The 14,698-nt window shown below is 46.7% G+C and overlaps 1 protein-coding gene across 1 annotated transcript; it reads left to right on the top strand.

Annotated features, from left to right (window-relative positions):
- Nucleotides 1-1,012: 1,012 nt before the first annotated feature.
- Nucleotides 1,013-7,074, top strand: LOC121328968 (proteolipid protein 2-like; the record flags this gene model as incomplete). Its single annotated transcript, XM_041274123.1, has 4 exons — nt 1,013-1,189; nt 2,653-2,748; nt 3,712-3,799; nt 6,547-7,074. Coding segments are annotated over 4 exons (381 nt in total), but the record flags the coding sequence as incomplete, so codon positions are not given.
- Nucleotides 7,075-14,698: the final 7,624 nt, after the last annotated feature.

The following is a 14,698-nucleotide window of genomic DNA, read 5'->3' as shown; positions in this document are numbered from 1 at the left end:
GACGACCTTACAAAAAGGCGTGATACTCGCAATTCTGTTCGTTAAATATGACAAGCATTAGATATATATATTCATATATATATATATATATATATATATATATATATATATATATATATATATATATATATAAAGTAGCAGCATCAGTCTGCCCGGCTGTTTGTCCGGTGCTGTCAAAAGGCGGCAGAATGACGAAACGATGTCAGTTTATTATTTGATTTGTTTTTTGAAGTTTTTCTAGTGGTTGATGAGTGCCTGTCGGATTGGGATTCTCCCGGGAAAGGGAGCCAGCTAGCCGTGCGCTGTTTCTGAATTCTGTGACTGGCAGGAGCGTCAGATGCGTTTGTCAAGAACGATGATCTGGTTTCGACTTTAGAAGTTATGTATTAGTTAGCTGAACAAGATGGTTGTTTTCGAATTTGTATCATTTAATTTCATTTTGTTTAATGTGGAGCTGTTTTACGGTTATTACTGTATTATCATTAGGTTTGTAGTATTAATATTATTCATAATTTTCATTGTTAATGACGGTATTAGGCACAGCCAGGTACGAGGTTCAGTCCAAACAGAGCGCCGAGCTCAGTGAGGTGCAGCAGGGACAGCGACTCCACACGGGTCCATTTCATCCACCATCACCTCAGAAACACACACAAGCAAGGGATTATTATTCCCCGTGTTTAAAAGCAGAGGAGCGGCGCGTTAAATCATTTCAATCCGTGCTTTCTGAGCCGCGCACTGACTCGACGCGCCCACTGTCTAATGAATCTACAGCTTGCTGCATGAATGTATATAATGATGTCATACACTAGTTATGAAAATTATGAATAATGTTTGTACTACAAGCCTAATGATAATACATTAATAACCGTAAAACAGCTCAGCATGGAGAGATAAATTGTAGATTGACTAAAGGGAGAGCAAATATGGGCATTTGTGAAGGGGGTCCTCGGTTGTGCTTTGTGCTTGGTTGCATGGGGCGGATGAGAGAATGTGCTGCGCCCCAGTGTATTGACGGTCTCCCCCTCTCTCCCAGCTCCTGTGCATCGTGATCCTGATCTGCTACGCTGCCTCTCGCAACGGGGGCTACTGGACGGTGGCGGTGTGCGAGCTGGTCTTTGCCGCGGTGTTTCTCGTGGTCTTCGTGCTGCGGCTCGACCAGCAGTTTGGAGTGATGAGCTGGGGCTGGAGCGTGAGTACAGAGAGAGAGAGAGAGAGAGAGAGAGAGAGAGAGAGAGAGAGAGAATACACATCCACTGCAAGTGTGATAGTGGGTCTGTGAGTGTGTGTCAGTGTAAAAGGCGTGTGTGCCAGTGTGTGTCACTGTGTGTAGTCCAGTGTGTGTCACTACGTGTATTCCAATGTGTGTCACTGCATGTTTTCCAGTGTATCTTGCTGTGTGTATTCCAGTGTGTGTCACTGCATGTTTTCCAGTGTATCTTGCTGTGTGTATTCCAGTGTGTGTCACTGCATGTTTTCCAGTGTATCTCACTGCGTGTATTACATGTGTTACTGTGTGTATTCCAGTGTCTCACTGTGTGTATTCCAGTGTATCTCACTGCGTGTATTCCAGTGTATGTCACTGTGTGTATTCCAGTGTGTGTCACTGCATGTTTTCCAATGTATCTCGCTGCGTGTATGCCAGTGTATCTCACTGTGTGTATTCCAGTGTCTCACTGCGTGTATTCCAGTGTTGCTCACTGCGTGTATTACAGTGTGTGTCGCTGCGTGTATTCCAGTGTATCTCACTGCATGTATTCCAGTGTATGTCACTGCATGTATTCCAGTGTGTCTCACTGTGCGTATTCCAGTGTATCTCACTGCGTGTATTCCAGTGTATCTCACTGCGGGTATTCCAGTGTATCTCATTGTGTGTATTCCAGTGTGTGTCACTGCGTGTTTTCCAGTGTTGCTCACTGCGTGTATTCCAGTGTGTGTCACTGCGTGTATTCCAGTGTATCTCACTGCGTGTATTCCAGTGTGTGTGTCACTGCATGTATTCCAGTGTGTGTGTCACTGCGTGTATTCCACTGTGTCTCACTGCGTGTATTCCAGTGTGTATCACTGCGTATATTCCAGTGTGTGTGTCACTGCGTGTATTCCACTGTGTCTCACTGCGTGTATTCCAGTGTGTGTCACTGCGTGTATTCCAGTGTGTCTCACTGCGTGTATTCCAGTGTGTGTCACTGCGTATATTCCAGTGTGTCTCACTGCGTGTATTCCAGTGTGTCTCACTGCGTGTATTCCAGTGTGTCTCACTGCGTGTATTCCAGTGTGTGTCACTGCGTGTATTCCAGTGTGTCTCACTGCGTGTATTCCAGTGTGTGTCACTGCGTGTATTCCAGTGTGTCTCACTGCGTGTATTCCAGTGTGTCTCACTGCGTGTATTCCAGTGTGTCTCACTGCGTATATTCCAGTGTGTGTCACTGCGTGTATTCCAGTGTGTCTCACTGCATGTGTGCCAACACTCCCATAGGACACTCAGCAATGCTGCATTGAGAAATAGTAAAAACAAACTTTATAAATTAAACGGCAAGTGTTTCCACTGGAAGTCTTTCTCAGCTCAATAGAAACAAATCGTAATAAAATTCAATAACAAGACCTGAGATTGGTTGCTGATTGGTTCTCTTTTTTTTTTTTATGTCCCGCCCCCAGGATTTATTCCGAGCATTGATTGGTGCTGTGCTGTTCCTGATCACCTCTCTGATCTCTTTGATTGGTGGAGGCGATGCCGCCAGACTAGCAGGAGGGGTGAGTCACAGATCTGCACCACCCCCCCTCTCCCCCCTCCCACTGACCCCATCTTTTATTTGTTCGCTCTGGTGTAGAGAATCCCTCTTATGACCAGCTAACAACGCACCCAGCCTGAGAAGGAGGACATTTATAGAGGGGAGCGCGAGAGAGGACTAAGAGGAGTGAGAGGAGAGGATAGAGGAGAGAGCCTTTTAGATACAGTGTAGAGAGATGCCTCTTATAGGGGAGACGAGAGGAGAGGGAGTGGAGCTACGGAGAGTAGGGTCTCCTCTCATCCTCTCATACCAGCCCTACTAACAGCAGAGACACGCTAATAACAGCCAGCCTCTTATATCATCAGCTAGGACGGTCCACAAGGTCACACCAGCGACGTTCAGGAGAAGAGAAATCTAACCAGCTGTAGTAGCCGGTTCGGTACAGCTCTACACCCATCCTCTTACGTCTAACAATCACCACTCTCCTTACCACGGGCGCCTCTTATAGTTTTGAATACCACCCGCCGCTTATCCTGCGAACACACGCCAGCCCTCTATACAGCTACAACACCCAGCCCTCATATACCACAACACACCAAGCCTCTAGACCAGCTAATAACATCCTCCCCTTATAATCCAAGCTCGTACCCCCCACTTATTATCAAGCTAACACACCCGGTTTCTCTTGATACCATCTAATACACCCAGCCTCTTATACCAAAGCATAACACCCAGCTTTCTTAACCAGCTTAACAACAAACCCAGCCTCTTATACAATCTATACAAACACCCCAGCCTTCTTATACGCGGCTAATAACACCTCAGCCTCTTAAACAGAAGAATCACACCCGCCTCTTAGACCACTAACCACCCTACAAGCTATGTCTCCTCTCTAACACACCCAGCCTCCCCTCCCCTACAAGCTCTCCTCCCCTCCCCTCGCTTGCCTCTCCTCCCCTCCCCTCACTCTCCTCTCTCTCTGCAGGTGTTCAGTGTCCTCGCTGCAGTCCTCTTCTCTTATGATTCCTACATCATCTGCCAAGCCATCAAGAGCTCCAAAGCTGCAGCTAGTGGTGAGAGAGCCTCTTATCAGCTAACAACACCCAGCCGCTGAAACAAAACACCCAGCCTCTTATACCAGCGAATAACACCCAGCCTCTTATACTAGCTAACAACACCCAGTCTCTTATACCAGCTAATAACACCCAGCCTCTTATACCAGCGAATAACACCCAGCCTCTTATACTAGCTAACAACACCCAGCCTCTTATACCAGCTAACAACACCCAGCCTCTTATTATAACAACACCCAGCCTCTTATACCAGCTAACAACACCCAGCCTCTTATACCAGCTAACAACACCCAGCCTCTTATACCAGCTATACCAGCTAACAACACCCAGCCTCTTATACCAGCTAATAACACCCAGCCTCTTATACCAGCTAACAACACCCAGCCTCTTATACCAGCTAACAACACCCAGCCTCTTATACCAGCTAATAACACCCAGCCTCTTATACCAGCTAATAACACCCAGCCTCTTATACCAGCTAATAACACCCAGCCTCTTATACCAGCTAATAACACCCAGCCTCTTATACCAGCTAATAACACCCAGCCTCTTATACCAGCTAATAACACCCAGCCTCTTATACCAGCTAACAACACCCAGCCTCTTATACCAGCTAACAACACCCAGCCTCTTATACCAGCTAACAACACCCAGCCTCTTATACCAGCTAATAACACCCAGCCTTTTATACCAGCTAACAACACCCAGCCTCTTATACCAGCTAATAACACCCAGCCTCTTATACCAGCTAATAACACCCAGCCTCTTATACCAGCTAATAACAGCCTCTTATACCACCCAGCCTCTTATACCAGCTAATAACACCCAGCCTCTTATACCAGCTAATAACACCCAGCCTCTTATACCAGCTAACAACACCCAGCCTCTTATACCAGCTAATAACACCCAGCCTCTTATACCAGCTAACAACACCCAGCCTCTTATACCAGCTAATAACACCCAGCCTCTTATACAAGCTAACAACACCCAGCCTCTTATACCAGCTAATAACACCCAGCCTCTTATACCAGCTAACAACACCCAGCCTCTTATACCAGCTAAGCTAATAACACCCAGCCTCTTATACCAGCTAATAACACCCAGCCTCTTATACCAGCTAATAACACCCAGCCTCTTATACCAGCTAATAACACCCAGCCTCTTATACCAGCTAACAACACCCAGCCTCTAACACCCAGCCTCTTATACCAGCTAATAACACCCAGCCTCTTATACCAGCTAATAACACCCAGCCTCTTATACCAGCTAATAACACCCAGCCTCTTATACCAGCTAATAACACCCAGCCTCTTATATAACACCCAGCCTCTTATACCAGCTAACAACACCCAGCCTCTTATACCAGCTAATAACACCCAGCCTCTTATACCAGCTAACAACACCCAGCCTCTTATACCAGCTAACAACACCCACTTATACAGCTAACAACACCCAGCCTCTTATACCAGCTAATAACACCCAGCCTCTTATACCAGCTAACAACACCCAGCCTCTTATACCAGCTAATAACACCAGCTTATACCAGCTAACAACACACCCAGCCTCTTATACCAGCTAACAACACCCAGCCTCTTATAACAACACCCAGCCTCTTATAAGCTAACAACACCCAGCCTCTTATACCAGCTAACAACACCCAGCCTCTTATACCAGCTAATAACACCCAGCCTCTTATACCAGCTAACAACACCCAGCCTCTTATACCAGCTAATAACACCCAGCCTCTTATACCAGCTAACAACACCCAGCCTCTTATACCAGCTAATAACACCCAGCCTCTTATATCAGCTGTAACACCCAGCCTCTTATACCAGCTAACAACACCCAGTCTCTTATATAACACCAGCTAACAACACCCAGCCTCCGCTACCAGCTAATAACACCCAGCCTCTTATAGCTAACAACACCCAGCCTCTATATACCAGCTTAATCCTCTTATACCAGCTAATAACACCCAGCTTATACCAGCTAATAACACCCAGCTCGACCCTACCAGTCTCTCTTATATCAGTTACCCAGCCTCTTATACCAGCTAGCAACACCCAGCCTCTTATACCAGCTAACAACACCCGACCCTGTCTCTCTTATATCAGTTGACCTGAAACTTTTTACATATCTGCTTAACACCCAGCCTCTTATACCAGCTTACACCCAATCAGCTAACAACACCAGCCTCTTATAGCGGAGTTTAAAACCGTCCACCTGAGATCTGAGCAGGAGGGATACCAGCTAACAACACCCAGCCTCTTATAGCTAAAACACCCAGCCTCTTATAAGACCCAGCCTCTTATACAGCTAACAACACCCAGTCTCTTATACAAGCTAATAACACCAGCCTCTTATATCAGCTCGTAACACCCAGCTTCTTATACCAGCTAATAACACCCAGCCTCTTATACCAGCTAATAACACCCAGCCTCTTATACAAGCTAATAACACCAGCCTCTTATACAAGCTAATAACACCCAGCCTCTTATACCAGCTAACAACACCCAGCCTCTTATATCAGCTAGTAACACCCAGCCTCTTATACCAGCGAATATAGCTCATTGACCTTGCCTCTTATACCAGTTAATATGTGCGCTCGACCCCGTCTCTCTTATATCAGTTAATATGTGCGCTCGACCCTGTCTCTCTTATATCAGTTATTATCTGCGCTCGACCCTGTCTCTCTTATATCAGTTGACCTGAAACTTTTTACATATCTGTTTTTTTTTTAAAATCAGAAACCACTAGCGGAGTTTAAAACCGTCCACCTGAGATCTGAGCAGGAGGGATAGAGAATAGAAAAAAGAAGACAGAACGAAAGAAAGGAGGAAAGGAGGAAGAGCAGTAATATATATAGTGACACTCCCTGGCCTCTCCGCTCTGTTGAACGGACAGAAAGCTGAAACCAGAAGAACAAACAATTACTGTCTGTCCTCCATTCCACCCCCCTCTCCCCCTCTCCCTCTCACCCCTCTGCCTATCCCCTTTCCCTCTCCCTCTCACCTCCCCCCTTTCCCTCTCTGTCTCTCCCCCCATTTCCCTCTACACTGTGCCTCTCCCTTTTATATAGAATACAATTCACTTAAAGTATTTAAAGAAGGAGCGAACTTGATGACTTCAGGAATTCACAGATAGACAGTGATAGATAAACATTATATATAAATATAAATGAAATAGATGGGCCTGGAACGCACCAGCATGACATCTTTTTTTTTTTTTTTTTTTTTTTTTTAACTTGTTCTCACTGTGTTGATCACTAATGAACATTTCTGTGATGTGGGTGTTTGTCGAGTGATTGAAAACGAGACATTTTGTGTTTGAATTGAAAGTGATGGTCTGGAGGATTCAAATGGGTCAAAGTTCAAGTATGTTTTCCTCTAGAGGAATTCTACTGTTTGATGTCACTACTCGGGGTATTGTGACTTTTTCTGAATGGCTCAGGATGCAAATATAGCCTTCATCCATATATATATATATATATATATATATATATATATATATATATATATATATATATATATATATATATACAGTGCCTTGCAAAAGTATTCAGACCCCTGACCAATTCTCTCATATTACTGAATTACAAATGGTACATTGAAATTTTGTTCTGTTCGATATTTTATTTGAAAACACTTAAACTCAAAATCAATTATTGTAAGGTGACATTGGTTTTATGTTGGGAAATATTTTTAAGAAAAATAAAAAACTGAAATATTTTGCTTGCATAAGTATTCAACCCCCACACATTAATATTTGGTAGAGCCACCTTTTGCTGCAATAACAGCTTTAAGTCTTTTGGGGTAAGTATGTACCAGTTTTGCACACAGTGTCGGAGTGATTTTGGCCCATTCTTCTTGGCAGATTTGCTCCAGGTTGTTCAGGTTGGTTGGACGACGCTTGTGGACCGCAAGTTTCAAATAGTGCCTGTGGCAGAGCAATGCTCTGCCCTTTTTAAATTGGCAGGGATGGGGTTAAATTCCCCTACCTGCCTGGGTTCATTGTGTTCAGGTGGCTGGGGTTGATTAGTTGATTAAATGATTAACTTAATTAACGATCAATCAGCGCCCAGCCACCTGACATAAAAGGAGGCCTCTACTTCTCATTTGGGAGGAGGGAGCTGAGGAAGCAGGTTGTTGGTTTTTGGTTTTTGGTTTTTGGTTTTTGGTTTGCTGTATTTGTGAATTTTGTGAATCCATTGACGGCATCGCCCAGCCTGGAAACCTTCTTTTTGGAAGTTTGCTTTTTGTCTTGCTTTATTTGTGTTGGAATCCTTTTGTTTTGCCCTTGTGCACTTTTATTTTTGTGTTTATAATAAAATTAGTATTTTTTTTGAACTGCAGTCTGTCTCTGGACCTCTATCCACTCGCCAGCCTGACACATTTGGTGTCAGAAGTGGGAGAGTGCCACCTAGAGGCTCAGAGCAGTATATATATATATATTTTGGGACCATTTTTGATTATGGGAAAGAAGAGCAGACAGCGGCAAAGGCAGGAAAAGCAGCAGCTGAAGAAATGTAAGCTGCTGCAGCCACCGCTGGAGGACCTGGCCAGCCTCTTCCCCTGGTGTTCCTGCTGTGGGAAGGAGGACCACCGTTGGCGGTCCTGCCCAGACGTGCCACCAGCAAACTGGTGTGGCCGGTGTGAGGAAGACGGCCACAACTGGGCAGGATGCCCTTACAATCCAGGCCCAGGAAGAGGTGCAGTGTTCACCCCGGGCATCAGGGGCCACCCCACTACCTCCAGCACCACCACCTTCACCACCGTCCCAGGAGATCTGGGGCTGGTTGATGCACCCTGAGGCAGACCTTGTCCACGATCTCCCCATAGTGATCAACACACTGGCGTCGAGATGGGGAGAGGTGGGAACAGTGGGAGGAACAACACCACCCAGCGTCCTTCCCAGAGGTTGCCCTCGTGGTGGTTAATTACCTGGCGGTAGACATGGGAGATGCCCCAGTCACTCCAACAAAGAGGGTGGAGATGCCTCCCCGAGAGCCAGAGAGGGGTGAGCCGCCTCCCCGAGAGCCAGAGAGGGGTGAGCCGCCTCCCCGAGAGCCGGAGAGGGGTGAGCTATGGCCCAAGGATGCCTGCCTTGCACTGCTCAGGGATGCCACACCTGCTCCGCTCAGGGATGACGCATTTGGATCGCCTGGGGTTGCCTGGATGACACATTTGGATCGCCTGGGGTTGCCTGCTGCTCGACATCGCTTGGGACTGCTGGTGTCTCCTTTTTGTTTTCTAGAGTTGCCGAGGGTCCGCTGCCGTCGTCGCCGCCTCCGCCACTAGAGGGAACTGGACCGCCGTCGCCGTACTACCTTGGAGATCTGGGGCCCCCTTAACCAAGAAGGCTTGGGGCCTCTGACATCAACCCCGCCCACCACCACCCACAAAAACAGCCCACCCAAGGGACATAATTGGACTCTTGGGGGGAAGGGGGGAGTTGGCCGATTGCTGCCGGTGTACGTTGTACATGGGGGGAGGTGTGTGGCAGAGCAAAGCTCTGCCCTTTTTAAATTGGCAGGGATGGAGTTAATTTCCCCTACCTGCCTGGGTTTATTATGTTCAGGTGGCTGGGGTTGATTAGTTGATTAAATGATTAACTTAATTAACGATCAATCAGAACCCAGCCACCTGACATAAAAGGAGGCCTCTACTTCTCATTTGGGAGGAGGGAGCTGAGGAAGCTGGTTTTTGGTTTTTTGAATTTTGTGAATCCATTGACAGCATCGCCCAGCCTGGAAACCTTAATTTTGTAAGTTTGCTTTTTGTATTGCTTTATTTGTGTTTGAATCCTTTTGTTTTGCCCTTGTGCACTTTTATTTTTGTTTATTTATAATAAAATTAGTATTTTTTTTGAACTGTAGTCTGTCTCTGGGCTTCTATCCACTAACCAGCCTGCCACAGTGCCACAAATTCTCAATGGGATTGAGATCAGGACTTTGACTGGGCCACTGTAGGACTTTCACCTTTTTGTTCTTAAGCCACTGCAATGTTGCTTTGGCCTTGTGTTTGGGATCATTGTCCTGCTGAAAGGTGAATTTCCTCCCAAGCTTCAGTTTTTTAGCAGACTGAAGCAGATTCTCTTGCAGTATTTTCCTGTATTTTGCTCCATCCATTCTTCCTTCAATTGTAACAAGATGCCCAGTCCCTACTGATGAGAAGCATCCCCACAGCATGATGCTGCCACCACCATACTTCACTGTAGGGATGGTGTGTCTTGAGGCATGGGCAGTGTTCGGTTTGTGCCCGCCCCTGTGTATATTATCTGTTATGTTGCGTGTGGTGTGTTAAATGTTGGTGTATAGTCATTGGTACACAGGATATAAACGAGTCTGTGTAACACAAGTGTTTAAAATGTATATTTGTATTTAGGCACAAGGATTGCACATCACTTCACGTACATTTAAAGTAGTTAAAATGTGAGCACGAGGTTGCACATAATTAATTCACGTGCTGGGATTCAAGTGAATAATTAATTAGTAATTGAATCCCAGCACAACAGTATATATAGATGCACGTTTTCACATACTCGCGGTGGGGTGGTTGGTGAGTGGAGAACGGGAGAGAGAGAGGAGGAGAAACCAAATAGTTACAATTTCAATTGCTATTGCGTGCTGGTGGGACCAGCACGACACTTGCTTATTTAACTCCCCGTGTTTGTTAGTCTGTCGATCTGCTCACCGTTTTTGTTAAGTGTTCGTCCGTTTTTGTTTGTATATTTATTTTGGCGTGAAGTGCCGTGTTTCTGTTTGTTTGTTCAACCCTTTTATTTTACAATAAACTGGCGCAAGCAGGCGCCATCATCATTTCGTTTCATCCATCCTGTCTGTATTTCATTCCTTTTCCTGGTTCTGACGCCGCCCACTTCGGCCGTCTCTGTGACACGTGGCATCCTGCGTGGGATTTAACAGCGCCTCCAAGCGTCAGACCAGGAGAGGTTTTTTGTGTGAAGAAAAAAAAAAATGGGAAAAAGTGGCCAGAGGAAGCAGCAACCTCCCCAGCAGCCAGAGCAGGTGCTCTGGTTTGAGATGACTGCGTCCAGGGAAATTCGGGACGAGGACCTGGACGCATTTATGGAGGCTTGGGAGAGCCAGGGGGGATGGAGTGGCTGACTGCCCTCTCCCGGATACAGAAGGGGGGCAGTTTCCACGCCAGCAGCTGGAGCCAGAGCGTCTGGAGGCCCAGGAGAGGAAGGTGAGGAGGAGGCAGAGAAGGGGAAAGGGGAAGAGGAAGGCAGAGTGTCCACCGCCCAAGTGCCTGCTGGTGTCATCTCCAGCGCCAGAGGGAGAGAAGCCATCTCCAGCGCCAGAGGGAGAGGAGCAGTTGCTGCCGTCTCCAGCGCCAGAGGGAGAGGTCCCACCAATGTCTCCAGAGCTGCACCAGTCCCCTGCAAGTGAAGGAGAGCCGCACCAGTCCCCTGCAACAAGGATAGACTACCTGCTGCTCTCACCTCTGTTGCCAGCAGACTACACGCCGCTCCCACCACCAGGAGACTACACGCCACCTCCACCGGCAGGCGCAGAGCAGCAGGAGCTGCCTCTGCCTCCGCCACCAGCAGAGGGTGAATGCCTGCTGGGTCCCTGTCCACCAGCAGAGGGTGAATGCTTGCTGGTATCACTTCCTCCACTAGCAGAGGGTGAATGCCTGCTGGTATCACTTCCCCCGCCATCACAAGGAGAGGAGCTGGAGCTGTCTCTGCCTCCATCGCCATCAGGGGGAGAGGAGCAGGAGCTGCCTCTCCCTGCACCAGAAGGACCAGGACTAGATGCTGGCAGTCCTCAGCAGCCCTTGTATAGGCTGCTGAGGGAAGCACGGGGAAGAACCGCCCGGCCGCAGTGGCCGAAAAGAGGGCCATCACCCGCACCCCAGCATGTCCCGATTCCCTGCCTCGCTTTGCACAAGGATGCCTGCCTCGCTTCGCCGAAGGATGCCTCAGCACCGCCTGGGGTTGCCAGCCGCTCAGCACCGCCTGGGGTTGCCAGCCGCTCAGCATTGCCAGGGGCTGCCTGTTGCTCCGCATCGCAGTAGGAAGTACTGTGGCCAGAACCCCACCAAGGGGAGCTGCTGGCCACAAAGAAGGGGGAGGAGGTCTGGAGACCACCAACCCCAGCAGCAGTTTCACTGCCGGAGATCGGGGGGGGAGGTCAGGAGACCTGCTCCCACTGCAGTTTCTTCGCTGCTGGAAGTACTATGGTCGGAGCCCCACCCAGGGGAGCTGCCGGCTCCGAAGAAGGGGGGAGGTCAGGAGACCACCCCCCAAGCAGCCTTTCTGCTGCCAGGACTACCCTGACAGGAGTATGCCACCCTGCTGTCAGCATTGCTGCTGACAGCCTTACAACCTGTGGGCCCCTTGAAGCCTCTGGTCCTGGCCAAGGACTTTGTGTGGGACTTTTGGGCTTTTAAGGGGGGAGGTGGCCATTGAGGCCATGTGTGCTTTGCACAGGGGGGGGTATATGTGACAAAGTTCCCGCCCCTGTATATATTCTCTGTTATGTCGCGTGTGGTTTGTTAAATGTTGGTGTATAGTCATTGGTACATGGGATATAAACAGGTCTGTGTAACACGAGTGTTTAAAATGTATATTTGTATTTAGGCACAAGGATTGTACATCACTTCACGTACATTTAAAGAAGTGAATAATTAATTAGTAATTGAATCCTGCACAACAGTATATATAGATGCACGTTTTCACATACAAGTTCCCACGGTTGGGGTGTCGGTGAGTGGAGAACGGGAGAGAGAGGAAGAGAAACCAAATAGACTAAATAGACTAAATACAATTTCAATTGCTATTGCGTGCTGGTGGGACCAGCACGACACTTGTTTATTTAACTCCCCGTGTTTGTTAGTCTGTCGATCTGCTCACCGTTTTTGTTAAGTGTTCGTCCGTTTTTGTTTGTATATTTATTTTGGCGTGAAGTGCCGTGTTTCTGTTTGTTCAACCCTTTTATTTTACAATAAACCGGCGCAAGCAGCCACACATAGCGCTTTGAGTTTTAGCCAAAAAGCTCTATCTTGGTCTCATCTGACCACAAAACCTTTTCCCATATCGCAGCTGGGTCACTCTCATGCTTTCTGGCAAACTCCAGACGTGCTTTCAGATGGTACTTTTTGAGCAACAGCTTCTTTCTTGCCACCATCCCATACAGGCCAGTGTTATGCAGAGCTCTTGATATGGTTGACTGGTGCACCATTATTCCACTCCCAGCCACTGAACTCTGTAGCTCCTTCAAAGTGATTGTTGACATCTCTGTGGCTTCTCTCACAAGTCTCCTTGTTTGAGCGCTGAGTTTTGAGGGACGGCCTTTTCTTGGCATTGCCTGGGTGGTGTGATACAGCTTTCACTTCCTGATTATTGATCCAACTGTGCTCACTGGGATACCCAAACACTTGGATATTATTTTGTACCCTTTCCCTAATCTATGCATTTGTATTACTTTATCTCTAACTTCTGTAGAATGCTCTTGGTCTTCATTTTCCTTCAGATTCACAGCCTTACCAATGATCCTTCAACAGTGGTTTTTTTATCCAACTTTAATGGTTTGCAGGTGGAGGCCAACGGTAAGGTAACTGTGTCCTCGTTAGGGCAATTTCTTTCATCGGTGCAAACTGGGAGCTCCCACAGCACAGGGGATGAATACTTATGCAAGCAAGATATTTCAGTTTTTTATTTTTCTTAAATATATTTCCCAACATAAAACCAATGTCACCCTACAATAATTGATTCTGCGTTTCGGTGTTTAAAAATAAAATATCGAACAGAACGAAATTTCAATGTACCATTTGTAATTCGGTAATATGAGAGAATTGGTCAGGGGTCTGAATACTTTTGCTATGGCCAAAAGCTTTGCATCACCTATATGAACATAATTTTGATCTTTTATTTAACATCATGTAATCAAAGAAACTACAAAATGATATCGCACAAATAGGTACTGTAGCACAGCAGTATTTCATTTTAGATTTGGAAATGTGACAAACACAGTAACACATACCTCTGCACATAGACACACACACACATACTGTACAGAGATACATACACAGCAGTGTGATCCAGTCCTGGTTTCACTAGGAGATTAATAGTAAGACACACTGGGGTTGATCAAGCTGGTAGTAAAACCTGGAATGGGTGACACTGCTGTGCAACAGGAGTCTGATTCCCATCCCTGTTTCTGGACTCTGTCAGAGCGGTCTCTGGTATAGCTCTGTGTTCCAGCTTTTTTAATGTTTACATGGGGTGTGCTATTGACAGTGCTATGGCAGGTGAATCGGTCCCATGCTGTGCTATTGACAGTGCTATGGCAGGTGAATCGGTCCCATGCTGTGCTATTGACAGTGCTATCTATTCAGAGAATAGAAAAGCCTCCCTCCCTCTCTCTACCCCACCAGCACAGAGGGAGGCTGCTCAGAGAGTAGAAGAGCATCCCTTTCTCGTTCTCTATCACTGTTCCACCAGCACAGAGCAGAGGGAGGCTGATCAGAGAGTAGAAGAGCCTCTCGTTCTCTCACAAGCCCATACACTTCTCTCTGGTATAAACGCAGCCCTTTTAATTCAGCACATGTTTGTAGATTACACAGCAATTAAGATTGCTGGACATCATTTTTTTTTTAAATGTTTTTATTCAGACCCTGTCTGCCACAGCCAGACTAAGAGAGCGTTTTACAGGGAATCAGTCCGTGTTGCACCAACAACCAGCCAAGTGTGCTGATCCTGGGAATACACAGAAGTGGCTGAAGGGACTTTTGAAAACTAATAATAATAATAATATATATTTTTATAACTGACACACCTCCCACCCCCCTCTATATAAATTTATAATAATAATAATTTAACAATATAAAATTCAGTACAATTCAATCGCTAACAACATAGGACTCTCGTTCCGGA

The sequence above is a fragment of the Polyodon spathula genome, chromosome 16 (genome assembly GCF_017654505.1).
Source record: "Polyodon spathula isolate WHYD16114869_AA chromosome 16, ASM1765450v1, whole genome shotgun sequence".
Taxonomy (NCBI): domain Eukaryota; kingdom Metazoa; phylum Chordata; class Actinopteri; order Acipenseriformes; family Polyodontidae; genus Polyodon; species Polyodon spathula.
Note: the sequence above shows the minus strand (reverse complement) of the source record. Positions and strands in the feature narration are given on the sequence as shown.